The sequence below is a fragment of the Oenanthe melanoleuca genome, chromosome 20 (assembly GCF_029582105.1).
Source record: "Oenanthe melanoleuca isolate GR-GAL-2019-014 chromosome 20, OMel1.0, whole genome shotgun sequence".
NCBI classification, from domain to species: Eukaryota; Metazoa; Chordata; class Aves; order Passeriformes; family Muscicapidae; genus Oenanthe; species Oenanthe melanoleuca.
The window spans coordinates 6,788,757-6,805,173 of record NC_079353.1 but is presented as its reverse complement, the minus strand read 5'-3'; the positions used below and the strand labels follow the sequence as shown (position 1 = coordinate 6,805,173).

General features: G+C 42.6%; 1 protein-coding gene across 5 annotated transcripts in view; it reads left to right on the top strand.

Moving 5' to 3' along the window:
• Window positions 1–13,681, top strand: part of RTEL1 (regulator of telomere elongation helicase 1) — a 45,943-nt gene extending 32,262 nt beyond the window's left edge. For 3 of the 5 annotated variants that reach the window (XM_056507148.1, XM_056507147.1, XM_056507149.1), the window contains exons 30-35: window positions 828–965; window positions 1,654–1,770; window positions 3,515–3,757; window positions 5,212–5,382; window positions 6,159–6,344; window positions 12,288–13,681. In XM_056507148.1, the coding sequence (XP_056363123.1) occupies window positions 828–965; window positions 1,654–1,770; window positions 3,515–3,757; window positions 5,212–5,382; window positions 6,159–6,344; window positions 12,288–12,319 (887 nt within the window). In that variant the 3' untranslated portion in view covers window positions 12,320–13,681. Of the gene's footprint in view, window positions 1–827; window positions 966–1,653; window positions 1,771–3,514; window positions 3,758–5,211; window positions 5,383–6,158; window positions 6,345–6,840; window positions 6,945–12,287 lie in introns of all 5 variants that reach the window. The other 2 variants (XM_056507146.1, XM_056507144.1) reach the window with 1 other exon arrangement.
• The last annotated feature ends 2,736 nt before the right edge of the window (window positions 13,682–16,417 follow it).

The window sequence follows — 16,417 nt, the reverse complement described above, 5'->3', positions numbered from 1 at the left end:
ACAATTTTTCTGTTTAAATAATTGTTAGTATAAAACAAAGGAACTGGGCAAACGTGGCTAGTTACTGCATTAGCTGGTTTCTAATTACCTTTTAACAACTGTACTGACAGGAACTGAATTCCCACCAAGATTTCTTCTAGTTTAACAGTATTTTCTGTGTAATTTTTCATTACCCTCTCAGCTTGTGAACAAATGGACAGATTTTTCTGTGTCTTTTTCATCAACTGAAATAATAAATTTGTAGTTACACATCTTGTAAATTGCTTCAGGGAAGTTCTAAGGTTAAATAATGGGAAGCTCAGTCACTTGTTTTCCCAATTTGCTATTTTTTAAAACTGTCAGGTTCCTGAAACCTAAAGTTGATTTGATATTTAGGGTTCTGGTTGGCCAGCATTTTGTGGTGAGGAAGTAACATGAGGTGTAAAGTTAAGTTCATCAGTTGTTTAAAGTATCAGCCTGGCAGTTAATTGGATATGATGGTTTGTGAGGCACCTCAAGGGCTGTCTCATTTAGAGGTGAGTTACTTTATATTTACACTGAAAAAATGAATTTTTACCTACTGGTGATAATATTGCTTAATGTTTGGATGACAGCTGACCTTTGTGCAATTTCTAAATATGCTTATTGTATACATATTAGATAAAACCATTTAGATTTTAATTTATTTAGTTCCACCTTTTTATCTAACCTTGAAGTTCTGCTGTTGTAGATTTCAGTAGCATTTATTGCCACTGAATATAATAGAATATATTATTTATTAAATCAATTGTGGATTGATTTTTTTCTTTCTTTATTTTTTGCACTCTTTTCCCTTTCTCTGATGCAAGATTTTTACCAGTTTGTTCGACCCCAGCACAAAAAGCAGTTTGATGAAGCGTGCTGCAATCTGACTGGAGTGGGCTGTGGCTACAAACCTGAGCACAGCCTCCCCCGGGAGGAGAGGGAGATCCTGGCCAAGAGAATGGGTGAGGAGCTTGGTTCAGTTGTGTCATTTGAAGGACAAATGTTCACCCAGTCATAGAGCAGGATGTGTCTGATATGTAGAAATGCAGGGAAGTTGGATTTAATCCATGCTGTGCTAAGTCTCTGCTCTCCATGATCCTCTTGCCTTCCCTTGAGCTATGCAGATGCCTGAGCATTGGTTACTGCAGAGTTGATAATGATGTCATTTTGTTTCAAAAGGAGATTTTACTGATCTCCTTAAATCATTTAGTCTGGGGAACTGAAAAACCTTGTGTTTGTCTTCTTTTCTGCCCACAAAGTACCACCGGAATTGTCAACAGAGGGTGATTTTTGTCCTCACAGAACTTGAAAAATCTGTGAAATCCTGGAGCAGTAAAGTTCTGAAAAAGTGGGGTATTAGCTCAGCATCAGATACATAAATCTGTGTGGAATCCCAGACTGGTTTCGGTTGAAGGGGACCTTAAAACTCATCCAGTTCCATCCCCCTGCCACGGGCAGGGACACCTTCCACTGTCCCAGGCTGCTCCAAGCCCTGTCCAACCTGACCTTGGACACTTCCAGAGATGAGGCAGCCACAGCTTCTCTGGGTTGCTCAGATGTTTTCAGCACAGGGTGGCACACTTTGAAATGCGTCATTCCATGTTCATTCTTCCCTAAATTCATTGGTAATGGATTCGTTTCATTTAACAGAAGAAAAACAAAGCCAGCAGAAAAGTACATTCTCCAAGGCTTCGTGTGCTCAGCTGAACCCTGGGCTCCACCTGAACCAAGGAGGATCCCACTTGGCAACAGGACTGAATTCTGCAGGTACCCTCCATGTTTAATAAGAACCTAGTCTACTCTGTTTTATTTCATCACTGACTGGAAGTTCTCCTGGGGCATTCCAGTGTTCTTCATGCTCACCTAGCACATCACTCTCTGTAGGTGGGAGGGATGGTAATTCAGAATTTTCAGCAAGGATTGTGCAAAACAAAACACAAAAGTCAGTAAATTAAATGCAGGTAGATCCAGCTGAAGCCAGACATTTGTACTAGAGACTGAGCTGGGAAAGGTGGGGGTTGAGCACAGGTCTGCTGAGCTTCCTGTTTGTTCAGGGTCCATGAAAGGGAGCCTGTTAAGGAGTGTGAGTTAAGATTACATCAGTATGAATTCAGGTATGAAGAAACTGTTTCATTTTGTTCTTGATATCATGGGTACACTCCCTTTGTGAAAAGCGTGTTTTTTCTGCAGAAGCAGAGTAGTAAATGTAATCTCTCTAATGTTATCCCTCTAATCTCACTCTGGTCCAGTATTTATCTTCAAACTCATGGGTTCATTTATTATTTAATTATGGGTTTTCCAGAGAACAGCTGTGAATTTTTTGTGTTTCTCATGAGGAAATGAGTAGGATCATTGGACAGCTTAGAATTCTTTCTTTAGAGGACAAAGAATAGTCAAATGCTAATCCCTTCTTTAAAAAAGCAAAAAAAAAAAGTTTCCTGGAAAGCTTGAAATGCTTTTCATGTGTGAAACCATAATGTTTCTTTTGATTTGTTTTCCCATTTTCTTTTGTATTTTGAGAAAATTTTAATAAAAGAGTCTTTAGTAATTATCTTGCCCTGAAACCATTAGAATGGTTTCTCAGAAACTTGTTTCCATAAAAGTAATTGAGAAAATAATAGGAGTAAATGGATGTGTTATTTCTGTGCCTGACTCCTTAAGAAGATGATGCTTCTGTGGAAATATAAGAAAGCTCTATGATATGCAATAAAAGCTGATTATAAAATTCACACCCAGGTTTTTTCCCTTCCAGCAAATTGAATGGAGCTTGTGTTTTGAAACCTAATTATCCTTATCATCCAATAAATGACTATTAAAGACCCAGATACCAAGAGATATGGCAGGTTAATTTAAATCAGTTTCTTATCATATCCTGCATTTGTATTTGCATGCCTGTGATAATGCAAACCATAACTTTTTTTCTCTAAAACATACCAGAAATTGGCATTTAGCAGGATGTTCTGAGCTGCTCCTACCTTTTGCAGACTTCCTACATTGCTCTTGTGTTGTTTCAGGTTAGATAGTATTTTTGGACATTGTTTTCCTTTTGGGAAACATACACCCCATCCCTTGTCTGTTTTACTGTTAAAGAGTGAGGAATCTGTAGTTTAAAATTGCCCATTTCAGGCCAGCAGAGTTGGTTTTGGTTAACCCATCTGTTTAAGATGTTTTTGCTCCTTCAGTAGACCACAAAACCTGATTTACTGCTGACCTCCGTGCCCCTTTTCCTCATTCCCTAGTGACCTTCTGACACATTTCTCCATTATAAATGATCAGGGAGCTCCAGGAGATGCTAGAAGTGACCCCCAGAATATTTTTGCTCCCTTGCCATTTCCAGGAGCAGTTCAGGCCATGCCACAGGGAGGTGTATGGCTGGGCAGGTGGGGTTGGCTTCACCACTTCGAAGTAGTTCAGGAATTCCCTTCAAATGGAGTGAGGAGTGGATATGATGAAGGAGTGACCTGTTTGTCTCTGTTCCTCAACCCCTGCTCACATGTTCTTTGTCTCTCAGGGCAGAATGCCAGTGCAGCTCCAAGGAAAGAGGCTGAAAAGGCTCCAGGCTCCAGGAGGGAGCATCACCAGGTCCTCAGGACTGCTTATCTCAGTGATGTGCAGAGGGCTTTGGACAAAAGCAGCTACAGCCAGTTCTATGAGGCTCTGCTGGCTTACAAGAAGACAGATAATTATGATGCCATGGTGTCAGTGATAGCAGCCCTCACCACAGAGAGGCCACAGGACTTTCATCTCCTGCAGAGTAAGGCTTTATTTTAGAATAGCTCTTATTTATTTGAAAGGGAAATGTGGGTGCTGTGATCTCTTGTGAGGTCTCACCTTTTGGTTTAGCTACCCAAATCAGTGAAGCAGCAGGAACAATGTGTTCAATGAATGCCATTCAGAGAGCAAGCAATGTCAAGGTTATAAAATGTTATCTCTGTTCAGATAGAAATCGTCCATTAAAAACACAAGACCTCAGTAATTCCAATCCTAACCTTCATCCAAGCTAACCAGTCAGATGCTTCCGTGACTGTTTTTTTTTTTTCCTCAGTTACTACAATTGCTCTTTAGAAATGAATAAAATTGGGTCAGTTCAATAGTCAGTGTTGTCCTATGACCAATGATTGCTATACTGGTGCTAAGTTCTTAGATCACTTCCAGGTTTCAGGATAAGCTGTCAGGCTTTTGATTTACTATTCTTTTGCATAGCTTCAGCTGAAAAGATTTCTTTAACTGGGTCTTAATTTATTTTCTCTAAAGTGGTTTGTTTTGTTTTGTTTTATTTTCCTTTCATGGGTTTAGTGATGGGGGGCGTTTAGGGAACTACAGATTTTTAAAATTTGGAATTGGACTTAATTGTTTAAAAGAAGAAAAAGAAGAGGTATTATATGCTGATCTTGACTGCCTCAATGGTGATACCTTGTGTGATGTGATACCTCAGTTCTACCTTCTCCCATGTTTCTGGGGTAGCTATTCTGCTGGAAATGATGCATTCTGTGTATGCTGGGAAATGCTGATGGAATTTTGTTTGTTATCTCTAGCAGATAACCATAGATATTCCACTGGCCTTGAACAGATACCATAGTCTGCAGTTAGTGAGAGAATACCCCTTTTGTGGTGTGTTAACTAGTTAGATTAGTCTTAGCAAAGTGGAGAGTGGGAGGAAGATGAGCTGTGACGCCGTGAGTCATAACCTCCCCCTGAGCGCTCTTTCACAGTCACTGTCTCTACTGAGCAGATGTTTTGACCTCAGAGGATTTTGAGGCAGAATTGTCTGTGCTTGGCAGTAAGTCATAATTGGGGTTTTTTAGAATTTCTTTATTGTGTTGTGAATCCTTGTCAACCAAGCAGTAACAAGAAATTTCCTTCCTGAGAGTCTCTCTGGATTTTTTTGTGTGTACCTGATGTTCTTTGATCACTTGTCAGGTGAAGCGCTGGCGTGGGTGTTCATTCTGAGCTGTAGAGAGTAGAAGAATTTCAAGATAAATTGAGATTATTTTCAATACTAAATACTCATCTGCCTTCTGGCAAAGAAGACTCTGTAATTACAAAAATCACAAAAGCAGTAAGTGTTCCACCAAGCTGAAGATACTCAGAGGAATCTTAACTGATATTTCTCAACTTCCAAAGAATTTCTGCCCTCCAAAGGAGGGGAGACTTCCATGGCCAGGCAATGATTTTCCTATGCACTTGATACTATTTTCTTTTGTCCAGGGTTTTATATGTTCGTGCGTCCTCACCACAAAGAGCAGTTCAGAGAGCTGTGTAAGGATTTGACTGGAATGGTCTGTGGTGATGGAGAGAAGCAACTGCAACAACTGGAGCAAAGCGAAGTGAAACCCCAGAGCTTGGAGAGCTGCACAAAAGGAATCAGCCACATACAAGGTGGGGAATGAACAGTTGTCAGAAGTTTAGAACCTTATTTATTATTATGATGGGTAGGGCTCAACAGCCTTAGAGTCATAGAATCACAGACTGGCTTGAGTTGGAAGGGACCCTTAAAGCTCATCCAGTTCCACCCCTGCAATGGGCAGGGACATCTTGCATAGACCAAGTTGCTCCAAGCCCTGTTCAACCTGGCCTTGGATACTCCCATGGATGGGGCAGCCACAGCTTCTCTGGGCAAACTGTGCCAGGACCACGTTCAAACAGGGAAGAATTTCTCCCTAATCTCTAATCTAAACCTGCTCTCCTTTAGTTTGAGGCCATTTGCCCTTGTCCTATCAGTCCCCACGGCCCTGCCTGAGGCCTGTCAAGGAGAGTCAAAGCCACTGATTATCTCTACATTGGGTTCAAAATACCACACTCAAACAGGAGTAAGATAAAAGGTAACACGAGATGAGGAAGTGCAAGGAAATAAGAAAGAAATTAGTTATAGTTCTGCCATGTTTAAACTGTGAAGTGTGTTAAGGGTGAAGGCAGAATTTTGACATCTAAGTGAGATGGGAGCAGGAGGTCTCTTTCAGTAATATTGAATGTGTTAGTATCTATCAACAACATCTGGTGCCAACCAGTATGGCAAAAAACTAGTTCTTCAAATTTTTTCTTCTTCTTATACAATGACAACTGGGTGAATTTACTGTTGACTGTGTTTTGCAGAGTGTTAGTGTTTGTTCTGCATGATACAGGTTTATACACTGGTTTTCTCTTTTTCTCCCCAGATGCAGCCCCTTCTAAGAGTGGGGCACCAGAAAAAATTCAGAGTAAGATTTCCTCCTTCTGCTTTAGCCAGAAAAGTGAACTTGAGTTGCCAAAGACTGAAGTGTCCAAAAACACCAGTAATGTGAGAGCACCCACAGACTCTGGAGTTGTACCCATCTGTCCCCTAGAGATGGAACCAGAGTATGGTAGGTACAGGGGAGGTTTGGGATGTAATTTTCTAATACTTGGGAATAAAGATAAATCACAGAAATGACACTGAGACTGATGGTGTATGAAGCCACTGGTTTCTGTATTTGTTCAGGTGTGATTGGTGTGGTTTGCTGAGTAGAATCTATACTTTCCTGTACCTTGCATGTGCTCTTAAAGTGCTTTATTGTCTTCGTCACAATGCTGTAGTAGTTTCCTGAGAACTTTAGGGATTTTTTTCTTGACAACTTCCTTGTAAAGGAAGGATGTAACTCGAGTTCCTACTGGGATCTGAAGCACCAAGAGACTGTGAGGGTCACTTGAAAGAAATACCATGGCAGGGCTCTGACGTAGTCCTTTACACTCATGATCATTGTTTTCTGGACTGCACTGGAAGTGTGGATACATGAGACTTTCGCAGGTGATTACAGGAATTTAGTCATTTCCTCCCTCTCTCTCTCTCTTCCCTTCTCCTCACCCTCCCTTCTGTTCTAGGAAGATTCCACTGCTCTAACTGCAAATCCGAGGATGATGTGCCTTTTAAATGCCCATTGTGTGACTTCACTTGCTGCAAAACCTGCTGGAAGCAGTTCTTAAAGGTTCTCCTATTTATTAGTTTGGTTTTTCCCAAAACTGCTGGGGAATTTTGTGTTTTTCAGGAGAATGACGTGAACAAGCCTGGAATCGGAATTCTTCCATTTCCAGAAAGAACACTCAAATGCTGATGGAAGATTTACTGCTTGATCCATTGTTTCCCATGATTTACAATTTGATTGGAGACAGATCTCTGCCCTAAGCTGGGTTTTTACACCTTTGCATCTGTCTGAGATGCCTCCACATGTTTTCTGAACTAAAACCACAAAGGCAACAAGCTGTGGAGTCAACTTGAAAAACTCCTGGGTTTATTTAAAATACTTTAATCTTTATTTTAAATTTTTTTTTTCTTTCTCAGTTTCGTAATTTTCCCATCAAAATCCTACTGTAAAGCTCTGTCATGAGAACGAGGCAAACAAGGAACAGGCTGCCCAGGGAAGTGGTTGAGTCACCTTTGGATGCATTTATGATGTGTAGATGTGGCACTTAAGGACATAGTTGAGAGGTGGACTTGGCAGTGCTGGGTCAACCATTGGACTTCATTGTGACCTTTAGGGTCTTTCCCAGCCAAGTGATTCTGTAAATCTGTGATTCTGAATTCCTGCTCAAAGATCATGTGTGTCATCCTGTTTGTTGGTTTTCCCAGCTGAGTAAATTGGTGGTTGAAATTCTTTAGGTAAGAGGATGCAGCTGGTCCCAGGGTGCAGAATAATTCAAGAGTTGAGGGGTTTCTAAACATTCATATGTGATGAGAAGGCTGCTGATCAATGGAGCTCAGGAATATCCAAAAACAATACAGAAAGAAAAGAAACATCTTCAGCTTGTCAGTCTATAAGCAAGTACAAAATAATCGGTTATTCCAAGTTTGAGGGAAAGGTCTTTGTCTCAGGAAGAAGACATTGAATTGTCAGCTAAACATTAAAAAAAAATTGGACTGATATCCAAATAAAATATAACATCCAAGACAGAGCTGGTCCGAGAGGAAAATAGAATAATCATAGGATCAGGGTGGTTTGGGGTGGAAGGCACCTTAAAGCTTATCTTGTTCCAAACCCCTGCCATGGGCAGGGACACCTTCCACTATCCCAGGGTGCTCCAAGCCCATGAACACTTCCAGGGATCCAGGAGCAGCCACAGCTTCTCTGGGACCCTGTGCCAGGGCCCCACCACCCTCATAGGGAAGAATTTCTTCCCAATATCCCATCTAACCCTGCTCTCCTTTAAGGCTGTTCCCCCTTGTCCTGTCACTCCAGGCCCTTGTCCAAAGCCCCTCTTCATCCCTCTCAGAGTCCCTTTAGGCACTGGAAGGGGCTCTAAGGTCTCCCTACACTCTTCTCTTCTCCAAGCTGAACACCCCCAGCTCTTTCAGCCTGGCTCCAGAGAAGAGCTGCTCCAGCTCTATGATTAACCCAACAGCCTCCTCTGGATTAATTCATAATGTCCAGACTGATGTCTCAGGCACATCTCCTAGAGGGAATTACGAATAGCTGTTCAACTAAATTTCCTTCTCAGTCTGTTCTGTCATATTTCTTTAAAAATGTTAAAATCTGAAAGTATTGGATTATAAAGAACATACGTAAGAAAGTCAAAGAAAGGCATCTCATGTTTGCTGCAGATGGGACAGTCAAATTTACTGTGAAATATGTAATTTTTGCTTTTGTGCTGAATTGTAAAGGGGATGAATTTCTAACAGGCAGCATCCTCCACTGCAGAAAGGGCTCCAGCAAAGTCATGACAAGAATTTTACAAGCATGTGTTCATAATCTTTGCCATTTGAGACTTGAGTTCATTAAGGACAGAATGAGGTCTGTGGAGAGTTTTGTTTTTTTTTTTTTTGGTTAGGAAAGCATTTCAGCATCCCACAGTGTGGTTATATTATCTCAGCTAATAAATATTGACCTTATAAAGGGGGGAAATTTACTCCTTTTACCAGTAAGATGGAACTTGTTTCATCAGTTTAACAATCCACAAAATTATAACTGTTGTATATTGAGCAATTGTACTGCCCTGTTCTGGTTTTTGTCTTGAAATTGGTCATTTTACAGTCTGGATTTCTTCTTAATCCTCAAAGTGTGTTTTCATAACTCATAGATAATGAACTTGGTCAGCCTAATTCTTGTTTAATCACTCCTTTATCTGATTGTGCATTTCTCATACCAGAGATTAAAACAGTCTGGCCTGTCAGATTAGATTGTGTTTCAGATTCAGGTACTTGAGAGTGTCCAGAGGAGGGGAAGGGCTGGATGCACCTCCTAGGAGGGGTGGCTGAGGATTCTGGGCTTGCTGGTTCAGAGAAAGGAGGCTGAGGAGTGAGCTAGTGGATTTCTGCAGCTTCCAGAGGAGGGGACACAGGGAGGTGCTGAGCTCTTCTCCCTGGAATTTGATGACAGAATTCGTGGGAGCTGTCCAGAGCTTCTATCAGTGAGGTTCAGACTGGATATTAGGAGACATTTCTATACCAAGAGAGTGGACAAACACTGAAAGAGGCTTCCTAGAGAAGCCCTAATGCTCTTTAATATTACAATGCCATAACTTCTGTTCAGCCCTGAAGAGGTCAGGCACGTGGACTGTAGGATCACTGTAGGTCCCTTCCAACTGGAAGTGTTCTTTCTCTTCTATTTCAGCATCCCGTGCAAAACCATGTTTGAGGAAATGAGTCATGGGTCATTTGCTAGGAATGATTTCCATATTTGCTGCTTACCTGAATAATCTTACTTATGACAAACATAATCACTGTGTAGTGATTAATGTTCTCGGCATATGGGAGTGTTGAGCGGCTCATGATGTGATTCAGGGCTTGTTTGATTAATGAAAAGTCAAATACAGAGTCATAGATATAATAGAATTATTAATATTGGAAGGGACCTTAAAGACCATCAAGTCCAGCCATCAGCCCAGCATCACCACCGTGTTCTCCGTGCCCCCAGGTGCCATAGCCACGTCTTTTTGAACACCCAGGGATGGTGACTCCACCACTTCCCTGGGAAGCCTGTTCCAGTGCTTTACTACCCTTTCCATAGGAGAAATTCTTCCTATTGTCCAAACCTCCCCTATCCCCTTGCAGTTTAGGATATGACTTGGGCTGATGCAGAGATGCTTCTCCAGTGATGAGGCACAGCTGTGTCGGTCATGCAGCTGAGAGGGAAGCACAGGATTGCAAACAGGAAGATTATCCTGAGTTTCTCTGAAACCAATCCCAGAGGAGCCATGTCCTACCACATCCATCCCCATTCCCACTCTTGCCCTGGGAGGTTGGAGAGTTGACTCTACCCATGTGTTTGGGATAGGGGCACCTTTACCAGCAGGAAATGAGCAACCACGTCCGAGCTCTGAACTCTCATCAGATGGGATTGGGTTTGTCACCTCTGATGGGGCTGCATTTAAAACTCCTGTTTTTCTTTACTAATAACTTACTCACTATTTTTTCAGCTCAAAAAGCCCTTTGGTGCATATTGTCCCACTGAGGAAGTGACTCAGAGCATCATTCACAGCACGAGATTTGCAAAATTGATCTTGTCCAATTTGTTACTTTAGCGAAAGAGTGGTGGGGAGAGATGGTGAATAATTTTGGAAGATTTTAGAAGCTTTTGGAGGAGCAGAGTAGCTGGAATTCCCTGGAGCAAGGGGAAGATTAGGGGGATTAGCACTGGAGCTGGTGATTCAGTGTGTTAGGGAAAGCCACACAGAGATATGCTGCTTTGGGGTGTGGTTTTCTCTCCAGAAGTTTTGTTGCTGCTTCCCAGTGTTTAAATGTATCGTTTATTCATGCAGGTCTTCCAGGAAGACTGAGTTTTTCTTACTTAGACTATCTGTAATACGGGAAAATAATCAATGATTTCTCAATTAAATGTTACAGTTGAAATTGCCTTTAGCAAAGCACTGGCTGTTGGGAGATAAAGTGATTTTTCCTCTCCCCTTCCATTTATGATATTTTGGTTAATGTCTCCAGAACCAAAATCCTACTACCTGAGCCTACTTTGCAGTCTGCACCTTTTCTTGCAATGGCTCCCCACTGCCAGAGGTTAGAAGGGATATTGGGAAAGAATTCTTCCCTGTGAGGATGGTGAGGCACAAGGTGCCCAGAGAAGCTGTGGCTGCCCCTGGATCCCTGAAAGTGTCCAAAGCCAGGTTGGATGGGGCTTGGAGCAACTTGGAATAGTGAAAAGTATCCCTGCTCATTGCAGGGGTTTGGAATGAGATGAGCTTTGCTGTCCTTTCCAACCTAAACCACTCTGTGATTCTAATGATGAACTTCCACGCTGCAGGGAGGGCTGTGCAGTGCCACTGATGTAGCTGACCATCTTTTTAGGCCTCCTGAGCTGGCAATCTTTTCCCAAACACCATTTTATTTTAGCAAACAATTTACTATCTCCCTTTTGAAATAAACAGACCAATTCAGTTTTACCAGTAATTAGCAAGCTATGAGAAGACCAGTGGGGATTCATCTGCAAGTCAAATGACTTTAAAAATGATGATTGGTGAAGAAGCAAACTGAAACCTGAATGGAGAAATGATGCCTCACGTGCCTTCATGTCTCGTGCTGCTAATGAGAAAGGTGTGGGATGCTATGAAGAAATAAATGCATTTGGTTCCCCTACAAAACTCTTGGTAATAACTGTGTGTGTCATCCATGTCTGGCTATCCCCAGGAGATGTTTCCTTGTCATCTGTGCAAGAGGAAGCAGGAATTCAGGGAACTCATCAGACACTTGGCAGGATTTTATTCACAAGTGCAGCTGTACTTCACAAGAGCTCTTGCTCTTTCCTTGTTCCTGTATTTCAGTCTTCCAGATGGGACAAGTACTGTAAAGCCTGGTGCCACTTTGCATGGTGCCACAAAGCCTTATCTTCTTTTTATTACTACCAAATAATACTTGACTGCATGGTAAGAGTGAGGTTGCAAACAGCAGATACAATCTCAGGACTGACAGCTGACTGTTGTGGCTTGTAGTTCATGTTGGACAAAATATGGTAGAGATATTTAATATCAGAAATTCACAGACTGGTTTGGGTTGGAAGGGACATTAAAATTTATCTTGTCCCACCTTCTGCCATGGGCAGGGACACCTTCCACTAGACCAGGCTGCCCCAAGCTCAATCCCACCTGGCCCTGAACACTTCCAGGGCTGGAACAGCCACAGCTTCTCTGGGAAACATGTGCCAGAGTCTCTCTGCACTCTCTGAGTAAAGAATTCATTCCTAAAATTTAATCTAATGCTTTCCTATTTCAGTTTAAAACCATTGCCCCTTACCCTGTCACTATTTGCCTACATGAAAGCTCCCTTCATTTATGACACCTCCTCCACAATAAGTACATTCTCTCTGTGTTTTGTTTGTTGATTTCTGCAGGTGCTGACGAAGTGCCCCAAGTGCCACAGTGATGTGAAGAGGAAGAGGTTAATCCAAGTTTTCTTCTGGTCCTGATCCCACCCACAGAAAGGGCAGGAAGCCCTTTGTGCCAGCAGAAGGCAGTGGCTGTGCTCTGGCTCTTGCTGGGCAGGAGCAGGATGGAGGTTCCTTTAAATCCCTGTGATCCTTGATCCTTGTCTCTGGAGTATGAGCTGAGCACCAGCACAGATTGTTTTCCAACAAAGGTGATCAAACCTGAAAGGTCTCAGTGAAGGGGAAAAAGCAGAACATTGTCCTCTCTTAGAACTAAGAAAGCAAATTTATTACTTATTTTATTCTTTGAATTTTCCTGTGGCCACTCTTTTGCTGAAATTTTCTGTCCTGGAGGCAGCTGTCATTTATTGGCCCTTCAGGTAATACCAGGTTGTGGAAAAAGCCCAGGAATGCTCCCACAATGGAACTGAGCTGGCTGAGGAGGCCAGACTCCCCATCCCTACCCCACTGTGTTCCTGGAAGAGGTGATTTGCAGTCACTGTTTGGGGTTTGGCAGCAGCCACTGTAGCCAACAGCAGAAGATACTGAAAGGATCTTTTTTACAAATTCCACTGGTGGAAGATGAGCAGAAGCTCCTCATCTGCTGTGCACCCCAAAGCCTGATTCCATTATCCACCACGGTGGGGTTTTTTGGATTATCCTTCTAAGGAGTCTTTATTCTTATTCTGTACCACTCAGTGCTGGTGTTTCCTTGTGCCTGCGTTACCTGATTTGCTTTCCAAGAAAAAGAAGGAACTAAATGATTTAAAACTTTTAAATTAATCAAGTTAGATGGGTAAAAAGATAATTCCTTAATACTCCCACTCTCTGTGAGTAGTGGGTATAAGTGGTTAACCTAAAAAATTGTATCAATTCTAAATCTTCTGCAGCTGCTGTGTATTAGACTGTAAAATAAAACCATTTTGTTTAAATTTGGTTTGGTTAGGTTTAAAAAAAGGAATTTAAAAAAATAACCAGGTATAAAAACATTGGATATTGAGTCCCTAAAGGCCCTGGTAGGAGCAAGTGGAAAGACTGTACCTTGTAGGTGATTTTCATATCAATGGAATTTGGAAAATTTTATGTTAATAAAATGTTATTCTTAATAAAATTGAAAAGTGAGCTGCATTTTAACAAAGTTTCCTGTTTCCACTGGTTGTAGGATTCAAGCCCAGTGTTGCTTCAAATCTCAGAGTTGCTGGCAGTGAAATGGGAACTTTTGTACTTCATTAACTATTAAAATAACAAAAGCTTAGGCAGGAATTCAGGTAGTTCTGGGCTATTACATATTCTATCATGTTAAAGTTTGTGGATGAATGTTCCCTTTTAGCCATGTATGTATTCAGTGCAGCAAAACAAGAATAAATAATGCAGATAAAGCCCTTGATGTTTCAGATATAAGTGGGGGGAAATGACAGAAAATTGTTATATAAATATAGGTGTGTTGTAAAAATGAACAGAAAGATACTTGGAGTGAGGCTGGTAGCAGTGAGCAATGAAATGTTGTTTAGTGGTGGGTAGTTCAGTGCCAGGTCTGCTGGGAAGGTCTCTCCCAGGAAAGCTGCAGCTGAGTGCTTGTGCCACTGGAGGGAAACCACAGCACAGCCCTGAGCGTCCTCGGGGCAGTGACACCACGGCTCTGCTCGGGTGTGCTGATGGAAATTACCTGCTGTGGGCTGCAGCAGTGCTGCCAGATCCAGCAAGACAGAAGGAAGTCCTTGAGAAGTATTGTGGGGAGAAGAATCTTGTGCTTGGAAAGGGGTCACAAATACCATGATGCTGCTCTTTCCCCTCTGCTAAAGTAGTTTTAAAGCTGTGCTTTTTCCTGGAGTTGTTTTATTCTGAAGACTGTTCCAACCAGGGGATGCTCTGTTCTGAGACAGGGCAGAGAAGCAATGCTAAGATCTCAAGATTCAAGAGATTCACAGAGTGGCTGGGGTGGGAGGCAGCTCTGGGGAGCACCCAATCCACCTCTCCTGCCAAGGAAGGGTCAGCTGGAGCAGAAGATATGAGAATGTATCCAGGTGGGTTTGGAGTGTCCTGAGCAGGAGACTCCACACCTCCCTGGGCAGATGTTCCAGTGCTCTGCCCCCCTCCATGGAAAGCTCTTCCCCATGTTGAGGTGAAACTTCTTGAGTTTTAGTTCATGGCTGTTGCTCCTTGTCCTGTTTCTGAGCACCATAAAGAGTCTGGCACCCCCTGGAGATATTTATGTGCATTGAGGAGATCCTCTTAGCCTTCTCCAGATCAGCCAGGCTCAGCTCCTGCAGAGATGCTCCAGGCCCTTCATCATCTCTGTGGCCTCCTCTGGATCCTCTCCAGTAGCTCCTTGTCTTTCTTATACTGAGGGGAAAACTTGCTGAGGGTACTTTTATCCCTTCATCCAGGACATTCTACCCCTTTGTCCAGGGAACTCCTTCTCCTCACCTCTGACTCTTCAGCAGAGGGATCATCTTGCTGAATTGGTTTACAGCCCCTGCCCTTCACTAGCTGAACCCACCCAGACAAGCTCTGAAACACCCCAGTAGGTCTGCCAGAGCAGGTTGGTTTGGGATGGGTTTGGATTTGGTGCTGGTTTCTGGTGAAGTGGGAATGGCACTGCAGTGGGTCTGGAACTGATCCCTGCTATCAGTGGCTGTGGCAGGACATGGATGCTAACATGTACTGGAGATGGGAGAACTGGATGAGTTTTGGGTCCCTCTCAACACAAACCATTCTGTGATTCCATGAGACCTTGAAGAAGAGGATCCCCAGCAGTCAGGACTGTTCTGTCGTCTGGAAACTTGTTGAATTTACAAGAAGGAAAGACACAGACAGTTAATTACTTACAAAGAACAGAAAGTGAAAAAATCTGAATTACTTTAGGTGCTTAGAGGAACTGATGCAAATTACTTAAGGCTTTTGGGGGACAAAAACCTGTCCTGGGCACTCCTTGCTAATTTTCACATGCAAATGACACATGGCTTACAGATCATGAAGGAAGTAGATACTGATTTTTTGATTGCCTTTGCCTTGCAGTGCTATGACTAGACCTGGAACATTGTCTGAAATTTCAGTGGTGTGTCATTGAACAAACCTTTCCTGCTGTTTTTTTCCCCCCAAAAAAAGCTGAAAAGACTCACAAAAGAGACAAAAAACAGCAAAGCAGAATGTTTACTCTGGAAAGAGATAAGCCCTGTCTTTGGCTGGCAAAGTGGTTACTGATGGGAAGCGAGGGATTTCTTTGCCCTACAGAATTTTCTATGAATATAATAAGAAACCTTATTTTGCAAGAGCAGTTTCAGAAGGTGGTGCTGCTGGACACCCTGGAGTGTGAGACTCCAGTTTGGGGAAGTGAAGTCAGAGCCATGCTAATATGATGCTGAACTCTTTTTCTATGCTAACTCCACTTTCAGAGTCAGTAGTGAGTTGTGTTGTTGATTTCTGGTAATCAGGCAGTGACCCATAAACCCATTCTGGGAGGTTTGTTGGATTAATGAAAGAACAGACAGAAAAAGTTTAGTCGAAGGTCACTGCTCCACCAGACTCTGTTGGAGTCTGGGCAGGTTGTCTGGGGAAGCCCTTTCTGTCCTATTAATGTGGTGTTTCGCTTTCTAGGAGCATTCATCTGACACATTTTTGTTGTTATCAAATTCACAACAAAAATTGTTGATGAGGTATTGCAGCACAGCGAGGAGCTTCAGACTCAGTGTCTCCTGGTGCATTGTGTCCATCCCAGCAGTGGCATAGCTTGTAGATCTGATCTTTGAGAGTTCAGAATAAAGTCCATGAGATTCTCCATTCAAAGCCCCAGTGCCTGAGAGCTGGAGGCGAGAGGCAGAAGGCAGATGCAGAATTGTTAATTCTCTGTAGTGATCTGCAGGAGGAGCTGGCTGCTTGACTCACAAGGAGAAAAACCTCCACATCCTCTCAGGTCCTCACTGTGGTTCCTTCATCCTTGCAGAAATTTGCATTTGCTTTTTGAGCATTTGCTCTGGTTTTGACTGTTCACCTATGTCTGTTTAGAGGGAATCTGGTGAGACAGAGCAGGACAAGGTGCACGAGTCCCGGGTCTTGAAGCTGGCACTGGAGCAGTGCACTCTGCCAAGACTGTACCT